Source organism: Bufo bufo, chromosome 5 (assembly GCF_905171765.1).
Source record: "Bufo bufo chromosome 5, aBufBuf1.1, whole genome shotgun sequence".
Lineage (NCBI taxonomy): Eukaryota > Metazoa > Chordata > Amphibia > Anura > Bufonidae > Bufo > Bufo bufo.
The window spans coordinates 191449643-191462516 of record NC_053393.1 but is presented as its reverse complement, the minus strand read 5'-3'; the positions used below and the strand labels follow the sequence as shown (position 1 = coordinate 191462516).

Here is a 12874-nt window from a genome sequence, read left to right as displayed (position 1 = left end):
GTGAGACCTACAGACTCTTCTAACTGCTGGCAGGACTGACTGCAGCATACATCAGAATGGCAGGGGCTCGCTTCGCAATGGGGATAAGACTTAATTAAGGATTAGAGCTGCCCCACACAAATACCAAGAGGAACATTAAACGGGGCTTACCCCTTTCTACCACTAGGTGTCGCCACTAAACCGCCAATGAGTCAGCCTTACGCAGCTTTTCCATTTAATTGGGAAGTAACAGAAGGTTCAATAGTCTTTATAAATAAGTCATTTGCCAAAACGAACAATGAAGCATTGTGCTTGTGAACAACAGCATTTCCTAAACCTTGCCAGAGTGGGGAAAAAAGCTGGACATGTCCCCAAAGCACTGATATTCCCTGTCTATAATTGCCATGATGACCCTTTATTTGATCAGTAACCTTCTAATGCTAGTGGTGGGCTAAACAATAGGACTGGTGCTGCTCACACCACAGTGACTAGCTCCCTACTGGAAATTGGATGATAATAAGTGACCATGTGAATGTGAGGAGGATAAGATAAGATGTGCAAGGCAGAAAAAGAGAAAAAAAAATTAAAAAGCATGAACTCCTGCAATGAGGGGGGAAAAGAGTGGGAGAAGAAATGACAGCTATGTAAAGTAAGTCTAGGGAGGGAGAAGGAGATAGAGAGAGAGGAGGGAGACAGAGACTATTAGCGATGGGCGGGCGAGAATGAGGCGACTCCTGTTTTCCTGTGTGTTTGCCAGCACAAGCTCAGCTCCTTGTGTCTAAGCAATACAAGTTCATAGGCAAGCAAGGAGCCAGCCTGATTGCTGCTGTCACACCATGGACCTTCCAGGTAATTGTTCTCTTCATTATTACATTTGGGGACAACCCCCTGAAGTTCAAAATGTGACATATTAAGGATGTCCTAGACCTAGGCAGCCTTTTGGAAGCTTCAGAGATAGGTTTCTTCACAAGGGATGGATGGGTGTTAGTTTGGGACAGTGATTCTTTGGAGTTATTGATTTGCCTTCCTGGTCATAGACAGCAGAGGACATCTAGTGTCACCGGTCTTTAAATCAGGTCACTGGAGCAAGGATCTGGAAAGTTAATCAGCTAGGAAAGGGTCTGGTGTGTCCGTTATCTTTTATGAGACTCTTGCACCTTCTGTAAGCTCATGAAAGCTGGAGTGTGCTCCTACTGACCAGGGATGTCTCCTAGAAAAGCTGATGTCACCTGGCAAGCAGGATAGGGATAGGGAACACCTGACATTGAAACAAGTTTTCTGTATTGAAAAGAAAATGTACTTTTATTTCAAGGTTCAGCGCAAAAAGAAATCTGAAGAGGAGAACTGAAGCAAGGAGGGGCAGTAGGAACATCAAGAACGCCTGAGACAAGAGCATCTTCTGGAGTGCCAGCTGATTGCTGTGGCAGGATGGATCTATGGGGCAATGCCGCAGGAGAGAGAAGAGCTGCGGCGAAACCTCTGATGTGGGAACAGGGCTTCCTGAGAGTTGCTAAAGTGCTGCTGTCCATGGTGCTGATGCTGCTGGCGCCACCTACAGTCAGCGCCCAGAATGACACGGAACCCATCGTGCTGGAAGGAAAGTGCCTGGTGGTCTGTGATTCCAACCCGTCTTCAGATGGAGCAATTACTTCGTCTCTGGGTATATCAGTGCGTTCTGGAAGTGCCAAGGTGGCTTTTTCTGCTATTAGGAACACCAACCATGAGCCCTCTGAGATGAGTAACCGCACCATGACGATCTATTTTGATCAGGTATATCATATTATAATATATATATATAGAGTACTGTGATCCTGTCTCGAGAGTTTATATCTTTAGACTGTGCTATGAGTAGGTCAGACGCCCGACGCTTGTCCTGTGATTTGGCCATTAATGAATGAGTGTCCCATTGATAAGACATCTTTCATGCCCAGTTCCTCTACAATCTCATGGTGCCTGGGGCACATGGCAGGTTCTGTGCAGTAGATAAGACACTGGAGAGGTGCGGAAAGCCATGACAGGCTACCCAGCCCACAATTTCCATCCTGACAAGTTGATGGCTCATCTATGACTTTCACAAAGTTTACTTGTCTTCCAGCGATGTCTCCTTTGAAATCTGCACTTTACCCCGTGCTCTTCAGGTTGAGGAGGCACGGAATAGATGAGAGCCGATCTGTTCTTGAGATATAATGTGCAGGGAAACCATTGCAGTGAATGACACTGTTATGTGAATTGTCAGTAAATGTCAGTAAATGCGGTTTCTGTAGCATTTGCTTAGCAAATTTGACATCTCCCACCTAAGAGTGTCCTTACTTTCATCTCCAAGCTTGTATGCAGCCATATTCTCCTAAATGCATTTCTTTTATATTAACCATGCATAGGCATCCAGACAATGTTATATACAGCACGATCACTTCTCTATTAAGGAGGATAGGGCATCCTAGAATAATTCATCTTCATATCCAGCTGGACAGTGGAACCAAAGTATCAGAACTATTTAATCTGATGTATGTAATCCGGGTCCAACTAAAATAGAGACCTAAACCTACCTTTCAGAAGACGCATGAGAAACCTACATCCATTGTCTTAAGGTTTACCTTCAAAGTAAGAATTGTCCAACACCTCGAATGTCTTCTTGTGTTTGGGCACATAAGAAATCGAGGGCATAATATAATTTAACTTCATATTCTCAACATTTACTCTATGATTAAGGGTCAGAATGGAATCCATGTCTCAATATAAAATAGCCGAACTTATTCCAAACCCTACAGCCGACCTGTGATGTAGCAGAAATCTTGTAGATGTGGTTTATGCTTTTCAGCTTGTTAATTGATAGATGGGAACTACTAGCCCTGATCCTGCCATCTATCACCCCTTATATCTCTATACGCTTATTTTAGCAACTGTTACTGTAATATACTGCCAATCTGTTGTTTCACCTTGGTTTTCCACTTCATTGTAGACCAGGAGATTGATTGACTTCTACAAAAGCACCATGAAACCTTCCATGAGTAGCCTTCACACCAAGTGTGATTTATAAAGGCGCTAGCTGCTGTCACTGTGTTGTTATTTCACACCATAAGGTACTATGGTGATTTACAACTTATGTCTTCACCTTCTTCTAGGTGCTAGTAAATATTGGGAACCATTTTGACCTTGCATCCAGTGCTTTTGTAGCGCCAAGGAAAGGCATCTATAGCTTCAGTTTTCATGTGGTCAAAGTGTACAACAGACAGACTATCCAGGTGAGTGACCTCATGCTGTACTTACCAGAACCCACCTTTTTATAATGTGCTACCTAGGACATAATAACAAAGTGCCCGAAATCGTCCTCTTTTATTAAGGCTACCTACCCACCTTGATGTAAAAAGGGGGCACAGTTATAGATGTAGTATTTGTATACCAAGTAATGGGGGGTATGCGATACAAGAATAGATATTGCAAATGTCCTCTGATAACCCTATAGTCAAATGGCTGATGATGTGCAATAGATAATAAGTTGATCTTATGTCTCATGACAGATTTCCATAAATTAGGCTGTTTTATCCTTTGTTTTCCCTTCCAGGTAAGTCTAATGCAGAATAACTACCCGGTAATTTCCGCGTTTGCTGGGGATCAGGATGTTACCAGAGAAGCGGCCAGTAATGGGGTGCTTCTGCACATGGAGAGATCTGATAAAGTCCACCTAAGACTGGATAGGGGCAACCTCATGGGAGGCTGGAAATATTCGACCTTCTCTGGCTTTTTAGTATTTCCATTATAAGGAGAGAGCAAGACAGATTGGACAGTTCATCCAACCATTAATGTGGTGGAACAAGACCTTATCTCCAACATCCCTCCCAGATTGTCTCTGTAGAAGAACAGAATTCTCTTCTAGGTAACATATAAACTATGATATTGACATTTCCTTGGGAAACTGCGCCTCTAATTAGTTTTAGACGACAGTGATCTTTAGGATAAATGAAATTATCGACCTGAGCAATTTGTACCTGTGATTGTAAAGTCAATATCGGAATTTATTGTTGGGGACCATTGACTTTTTTTTTGTTGTTGTTCTGAGACAAATACGCGGACCCACAAGAGTTGATAGGAGGCATCACCAAGAGAAGATTCCAAATCCGTGTCCTTGCAATGCTTCTTTTAGTGTTTGTATAGCCTTAAGAAACGAATGGCTTGAGTCTCAGTAATGTATATTTCTTTTGGATTTCTGGACATGACTGTGTCAAGAAGTGCTTTATACAAACAAGCGACATTTGCACGATTGGAATTATCTATTTTGTTTGGTGTTGTTTGTGTATTTCTTGATAGATATATATATATATATATACATATTATTTTTCTTTTCAGGGTGCTGAGATGTAAATTAGGTTCAACAATACAAAAAAAAAAGTATATAGCTGTAAAGAAAAGTAAAGCTTATCCATTAAAGCTGTCTTCTTTCCAAGTCTTTGCTTGAGTGCACACTCTGAGACTTTCTGGAACAGGTGGACAGCGCTTAGGCGCTCCTTTGTCAGGGGTCTCCTCCACACAGAGCTGACTAGTTCAGCACTACCGCAGGGCACCGTCCAGGGGACTGCTATCACCTCCGACTTCTGAGAATTTCAGCCCCGCCAGACTGGACAGCGCACAAGCTGCCCCTCCCGATAATTCCTATTCCTTGGGGAGGCGTAAATCATTCCACACCACTAGAAAGAACATCACTACTTCTTCCTGTCTGACCTCAATTCGCTAGCACCCTTGAATATGTTCAAATTACTGTCCAAAATGACACCCCAAAGGTGCTAGCTGCAGTCATTTGCGATCTAAAAAGATGAGCTAGGGTTAAATGTTAGTCTCCTGTTGGCATGCCTAAGTAGACCCTCCAAGAGTGAGGAGTCAGACTCCCAGAAGTCTTTGCTCCTACTAGAAGATGACAAGGCTTTGCCTTATATATCCTTAAAGGAAAATATGCCCTAGATACAGTACATCTGTATAGCCATTTAATTAAATGGTTACAACTGTATTATTATTGTACTGATCCTATTATATTGAATTATCCTCCTTGCCCTTGTATGGAGCACAAACAGCACCCTATGATGTGACTATATAACCCTTAGCAGGAGAAGAATCCTTAATATACAAAACATATATTAATGGGCTTCATTTGTCATACATATTCAGGACAGCTACTGCTCTGTTTCTTATTTCTATATGACAGCTCATATTCAAATCCTATGAACCACAAAGCTGAAAGCCTCTTGCATATTTCATTGTATAGATTTGGAGATCAATAAAAATGTTGTATCTATGACATTTGTTTTATACAGGATATTACTCTAAAAGCCTTTTTTTTTTTTTTTTTTTTTTTTGGGGGTGGGGGGAGCCAACATTGCAGGGCCTAGAACTATAGGCAGGAGAGGCAATTTCATTTAATCTCTTCTTAACATCTATTTGATGATGTGCTAAATTCATTCACCCTGTTGCAATACTTTAATAATACATTTTAAAATTTATGTTCGCAATTTAGTAAGCTCGTTTAGAAGAACTTGAGAGATTCAGCGAGTAATAATAATACAGTATATGGTCACCCTAAGATTTCTAACCTCATTTTTTAAATAAATGTGTTTTTTCCATCAAATCCGTATTTAAAAAAAAGATGAGATAACTGAATGAACAATTATGCCGAATGTTCATTACATTTTAAAACTGCTGCGCATAAATGATCCAATAAAAGTAATATATATATATATATATATATATATATATATATATATACACACACGCAGGTGAAACTCGAAAAATTAGAATATCGTGCAAAAGTCCATTTATTTCAGTAATGCAAATGAAAAGGAATTGCATTAATGCAACTTGAAATTTGAATTTTGTGAAAAGGTTCAATATTCTAGGCTCAAAGTGTCACACTCTAGTCAGCTAATTAATCCATATCCCCTGAGTAAAGGGTACCTCAAAATTGTGACTTTGGGGTTTCATAAGCTTTAAGCCATAATAATCCAAATTATAACAGATAAAGGCTTGAAATATCTCGCTTTGCATGTAATGAGTCTATCTCATATGTTAGTTTCACCTTTAAAGTTGCATTACTGAAATAAAAATTCAAATTTTTCGAGTTTCACCTGTATATATAATCAGTCATAACCTCCTGATTATTTTTTGGTGAAGAATATAGCCAATCATCTTTTAATGGAAGAAAGTTTTAATATATGAACCATCATGCCATCTTTTTCAATAATGTAATATTTATTTTTAATAATGTAATAATTATGAAATAGTACGCTCTTTAATGAGGGAAATGAAACATGTAATGTTTTACAAATAATATTATTCCCATTGGTTATATTACATTTTCGGAAAATAAATCATTTTATATTCCATGTTTAGAAAACATAAGTAAAAACAAAAACGAAAAAAAAAAACTCATAAAGATGTACTGCAGCGGTTAGAGCAATAATGTTACATGTACATACCCCTTTTGCTAACGCAAACACTACAAATCACTGTTTCCTTTTTTCTATATCTATCTATCTATCTATCTATCTATCTATCTATCTATCTATCTATCTATCTATCTATCATCATTCCATCTATTTTCAATGTCTCTCTATCTATCTGTCTATCTATCTATCTATCTATCTATCTATCTATCTATCTATCCATCCATCCGATTATCTATATACTTATCTATCTGCCTATAGGCTAATAACATTATTCGTGGACATTTTCTAGACTGCAGCTGAATGTTGGCACAATCTCGTTGTGGAAAAGTGGTAAAATATTGTTTTTCAATAGAAATTCTTCCGTAACAGTTATTGCAGGCAGTAATGTGATCAGTATCATCAAACCATTTATCTCAACATAAGAAAATGGGTTCTACTGTATTTTATTGTATTTGGTACATCTCATTGGATTCTTAGTTTCATTTTTATTTTCTAGAAAATCACCACATTTCATCTACATTTTAAGTAAAAACTTCTGCCCATTTTAAAATGGGCCTATTCTTTTGCTCTCAGCCTTAATCTTTTATGCAGAACTCCAGATATATAATTTTGGAGCAAAATGGTTAATACAGGCGTGCAGCTAGGTGGCATCTGGCAGAGCATTTACTCCAGCTTTTCTCCAGTTTCTATTTGCCTGGTTGGGGACATCAGCAAGCCTGTATGCCTTGACCAGGGATTTTAGTCCAGTACACCAGAATTTGTCCAAAATGAGAAAAAGTCTTACTATGGCTCTGGTTTATATTGTTGCTTCTAATATATGCTAACTGGAAAATCGATTTCAAAATGATGATGTAAATTAGATAGGAATTAGGCAGTGAGGTTGTTCCAAACATCTTGGGGAAATAACCACAGATGTTCCATGGACATAGGCTTGCCTGAAAACATAGGAATTACAGTGCAGAAAAGAGGCAGCAGATGCTCTGGAGTGATGTGTCAACATTTTGAAATATGTGGCTGTAACAGGAGGCAATTTGTTCACCGAAAGGCTGGATAGCGATACAATAATGAGTGTCTGCCGGCAACAGTAAAGCATTGCGTTGGTTCCTTGCAAGTTTAGGACTTCATTTCAGTAAATGGACATGTGGATTTGGTCAGGATTAATGGTGTCCACAGTGCTGAGAAATACAGCCAGCTACTTATCCATGATGCAGTACCATCAGGGAGACGTCTGATTGGCTCCGAATTTATTCTGCAGCAGGACAACAACTCCAAACATATAGCCTATGGCATTAACAATTATCTTCAGAGTAAAGAAGAACAAGGAGAACTGGAAGTGATGGAATAGACCCCACAGATCTCAACATCATTGAGTCTTTCTGGGATTATATAAAGAGACAGAAGGATTTGAGCAAGCCTACATCCACAGACGATCTGTGGTTATTTCGCGAAGATCTTTAGGGACAACCTCCCTGCCACATTCCTTTAAAAACTGTGTGCAAGTGTACCTAGAAGAATTGATGATGTCTTGAAAGCAAAGGGTGGTCACACCAAATACTGATTTGATTTAGTTTTCATTCAATGTGCTAATTGATAAAAATAAACTATTAACACTTCTATATTTTGCAGCATTTTTTTCAACACCTGCCTAAAACCTTTGCTTAGTGTGTATGTAGATATATTTACGGTATATACTATATATATTTATACATTTATATACAATTATTATGTAAAACTGGCATAGAAACTCAGTGATTAGCTGGTAGATATATAATTTATATAGGACTTCAGGGAGATCTACTAAGTTACTTAAGGGTGCATTCACACCACCGTATGTTGCGATCCACAAAAAAGTATAGATTATGTCCACCTGACGTCCGTGTTGGATAAGTTTTTTTTTGTGGACCCATTGTAAAAATTCCTATTCTTGTCTGCAAAACGGACAAGAGTAGAACAATTTTTTTTGTGGGACTCAATGTGCTTTCCGCATTTTCTGCGAACCCATTGAAAAGAATGGGTCGGCATCTAATCCACAAAAAATGCAGATTAGATACGGACCAAAAATACGGTGGCGCGAATCAGGTCTAAACCAGAGAGTTATCATAGTTTCATTTCAAATTCAATGGAATTACTTTTGCACATTCTGGCATGTACTACAGTAGCTATTAACATAACTATTTTTTATCACATTTAGGTGACATGTGTATTTTGTTTTATTTGAACCTTCCTATGCTCACTTCAGACATATATAACGCTAACCTATTTTTTACAATACTATTCTGAATCTTAATATTCTAGAATATCACAGATTTTTTTTTTAGCTTCCCACTGCCTTGGCAGAGAATCCTGTTTTGTTTCATAAAAAATAAACTGTCAAAATAGTTATTTAAACACATTCTCCTAATTTTACATTATTGTTATTTTGTTACACTGTTCTATAAACTGCAATAGATTTAGGCAATTACCAATCGAGTACCAAATTTAAACTCACGGTTCTGCATTGTAATGAATCCTAACCTTATGGCCCCATGCACACGACTGTATTCATTTTGCTGTCTACAAATTGCGGATCCGCAAATCACAGATCCCCTCCGTGTTCATGCCGCCATTTTTTAATCCTGTAGAAATGTCCTATCCTTGTCCGCAAAACGGGCTGGCAGTATGGACAAACGGTATGCTGTCCACATCTTTTGCAGCCCGATTAAAATGAATGGTTCGCAAAAAATGCAGATTGGATGCTTACTGAAAATACGGTTGTGTACATGGGGGCCTAATCAATAGTCATGGTTTTTCATTAAACTCAAGAAGTGGTCTAAAGGCTACTCTATCCAATAATTTTTTACCAGGTCAATATCCCCATCCACAGTTCTCTGCGTAAGTGATCACAATTGCTATAAATCAACTCTGAATCTTTATCTTTCCCTTAAACTTTGCAGAAATATTAAGTACTAATCTTACTAATCTTGTGTAATATTTAGACAATGTAATGTGCTAAGAGTGCTGTGCCAGAAAACTGTAGTGACTTTACCTGTTTTGTCGGTGGTAGGCAGCGAATGGATTTGTTTCATCAAGAGGTGTAAACCTGCTAGGGGGTGTCCCGGCAGCTGAAGACGCCCTTCCCCCTTGCAGCTTGATTGACAGGGCCAGACATCTCGGCCAGGCCTGAAAATCTCCATCCAGTGCTGCTGCTCCGAGTAGCGGCACAATCACAGAGGCTCCTCTTCTGCTATTGGAGCAGAGACTGTGCATATGCCATTGCTCTTCTGGGTAGCTGCTCATGAAGAGTCGTTGCTCCAGAATCAGAGCCTCTACACTTGTGCCGTTATTCAGAGCAGTGGCACAGGTGTGTTTCAACTAAACAAGAAGGAGAATGTCTTCAACTGCGAGGACATACCCTTGCAGGTGTACAACTCTGGATGATGATACAAATAGATTCATACCAACAAAAGGAAAGAATCCGGCTCTTGAACAACAGGAGACACTTTATTTAGCGGTAAAACTTCCAATCCTCATAAGCAAAGGTATAGTCAACGCGTTTCGGACCTTCGTGTATCAGTCCTTAATCATGAAGGTCCAAAACGCTGGTGTTACTACAGGTGCAGCAGGTGAGAGCTGCTCAACCTTCTCAAATAGATTCATACAAATTGATTCACTCCTCATTAGCTGGTGGAGTAGGCATTTGTACCAAAACTATGACTTGCGCCATTTTTAGGGTGATTTGCGCCATGCCTGGCAGTTTACATTTACTAAGTGCGGGCAGATGCTTTGTAGGTGGAGCTGCATTGCTAACCAGATTTATAATTATGACTTTAAAAAAAATAATAATGTGGTGCTAGGCATGCACACCAGTTCTTTTGGTGCAAATTGTGCCAGAATTCTGGTGTGTTTCGATTAGTAAATCTCCCTTACTGTTTTCACAAAACATACTAAATACTGTTTGGATGCCCAAAATTTTTATGGCATGCCCAATCAGTTAGTACATGAAACATACAGGGGAAGATTTATCATAGCTTGGTGGAGTACGCATCTGGCGGTCCGTGTGCCTCAAATGTGCCGTGTGCCTCCTTCACCGTGTCCCCTTTTTGGGAAAGAGGTGACGCCGGCAGAGAAATGGCACTTGTGCAAATATTTTTGCACAAACAGCATTGAAAAAGTGGCAAACATGCAGTTTGTGACTTTTTCACGCCATAATTGTGGTGTATCGTAATGATAACTTTGGTGTGTAATGTACTATAGATGACAGGTTAACTTAATTTATCAGATTTATTATTTCTGTGAAAGGTGGATCAAAGAAGCTGAGAGGCAGCTATTTACTTGGCTTGTTAGTTTTGCTCTATATATGTAATTGTGGTACCAATATGTACTGTACAACTTTGCATTTCATTTAGTCAGTACTGGTGTATTAGAGCTCAGTTTGTAACCTAAATATGTAGGACTTCACGGTTTGTGCCTTTCTTTGACAATGTTTGTGTGTTGCTGCATTTCTCTGACGTAAAATGTATTCCAGTAGGAAAAAAGATTGGTATGTGTCAAGGTCTATAAAGTAACTGCTATAGGTTTAGCATTTGTTTTATGTATGTTATATTACACTTTTATGCACATAACCTGCACGCTTCATAAACTGTGGTATAAAGAGGAGTCTTGCTACGCTTCATGAAGTAAGTCTATACCTTAAGGGATCACTCCAGGCAAAAGCTAAAAATTAATCCATTGGCCAAAGTCATGGAGCTCTAAGTTTCATTCACCTGAATGGTGCCATTATAGAGATGTCCTGCTGTCCTTTACTAGGCTACATCTGAAGCCTGCGCTGCCATAACTATAGAGAAGTGCTGTCCTGAGTCACTTCAGGGTCAGTCTAAGAAATAGATTCAGACAGCTTTGCATAATGTTGCATTGATGACTACCTCCCTACAGGATACAATGAGAACTACTCTCTGCAGGATACAGTGATGACTACTCCCCTACAGGATACTAACAGAACATGAATGATAATGGGGCTTTGATAAAGTTAAGACGTAAATTTACCTCAGGTTTATGTCTTTCACATTTTTGCCTCTGTGGGAGGAGCTTAATTGTGTGTACCTACCCACAGATTGATATAAAGCCTACTAGCCATGGAGTCATGGAGAGGACAGCCATTTAATGCTGCAATTTGGAAGTTATGTAGTAACATACTTTTGAAGCTTTGCTTGTATTTTTTCAGTCCTTTTATTTTTCATATATATAAATCGCTATAATGCATAGTAATCCTGAGAGCACTGAACTGATTGCTACTCCATGCGGGGGTAGCAATCAGTTCAGCGCTCTCAGGATTACTATGCATTATAGCAATGTATTTATATGAAAAATATAAGGACTGAAAAAATACAAGCAAAGCTTCAAAAGAGTGAGTATTATTTATACCTTACAAATAACCTTTAACCCCTTAACACTAAATGCCGTACAAGCACGGCGGGCTGAACGGGCAGGTGCAAGAGCTGCGCCCGCCCGATCACTGCAGGGGTCCGTCTGTCCCTGGTAGCCAGGCCCCTGCTGTTTCCGCCAACATCGCTGTTTACAGCGATGCCGGTGGATTAACCCCTTCTATGCCGCGGTCAGCAGTGACAGCAGCATAGCAGTGGTTTGCGACGGGTGAAGGAGCACATCGGGTCCCCGCACTGCTGTGGCTGGGACCTGATGTGTGACAAGGCAGCCCAATGCCGTGCAGAGGCTGCCCAATGCTTTGCATGGCATGGGGACCTGCCTTCCACGAGTGCCCAGGAGATCCAGCCTTAGGCTCCATTCACACGACCGCAAAATGGGTCCGCATCCGTTCCGCAATTTTGCGGAACGGGTGCGGACCCATTCATTCTCTATGGGGACGGAATGGATGCGGACAGCCCACAGTGTGCTGTCCGCATCCGCATTTGCGGTGCGCGGCCCCGATCTTTGGGTCCGCAGCTCCGCAAAAAGATAGAGCATGTCCTATTCTTGTCCGCAGCTTGCGGACAAAAATAGGCATTTCAATGGGGGTGCCGGGCTGGTGTGTTGCGGACCCGCAATTTGCGGACCGCAAAACCCATACGGTCGTGTGAATGTAGCCTTAGGCTGGGTCTCCTAGGCAACCTGTTAGTGTATTACTCTGTGTAATCCACTAACAGGCAATGCATTACAATACAGATATATTGTAATGCATTGCAGAGGGGATTAGACCCCCAAAAGTTGAAGTCCCAGAGTGGCACAGAAATAAAGTTTAAAAAAAAAAGTTAAAATAGTGTTTTCAATAAAAAAAAATGAAAGTTTAAAGTTAAAAAAAGAAAAAAAAAATGCCCATTTCCCCATATTTTATAATAAAAAATAAAAAGTGTGTCAAAAAAAGCTATTTTTGTCACCTTACATCACTAAAAGTGCAACACCAAGCGATCAAAAAGGCGAATGCCCCCCAAAATAGTACCAATCTAACTGTCACCTCATCCCGCAAAACCCGG

General features: G+C 40.0%; 1 protein-coding gene across 1 annotated transcript; it reads left to right on the top strand.

Annotated features, from left to right (window-relative positions):
- The first annotated feature begins 750 nt into the window (after nt 1-750).
- CBLN2 (cerebellin 2 precursor) lies at nt 751-5277 on the top strand. The gene is made up of 4 exons (XM_040432396.1): nt 751-828; nt 1292-1749; nt 3102-3221; nt 3542-5277. Exons 2-4 carry the CDS (start codon nt 1408-1410, stop codon nt 3737-3739), a joined length of 660 nt encoding a protein of 219 aa, XP_040288330.1. The 5' UTR covers nt 751-828; nt 1292-1407; the 3' UTR covers nt 3740-5277.
- Nucleotides 5278-12874: the final 7597 nt, after the last annotated feature.

Coding starts and splice junctions, on each gene's coding strand:
- CBLN2 (XM_040432396.1), top strand. CDS start 1,408: ATGGATCTATGGGGCAATGCCGCAGGAGAGAGAAGAGCTGCGGCGAAA. Junction 1,750..3,101: donor TGACGATCTATTTTGATCAG/GTATATCATATT, acceptor ACCTTCTTCTAG/GTGCTAGTAAATATTGGGAA. Junction 3,222..3,541: donor ACAACAGACAGACTATCCAG/GTGAGTGACCTC, acceptor TTTCCCTTCCAG/GTAAGTCTAATGCAGAATAA.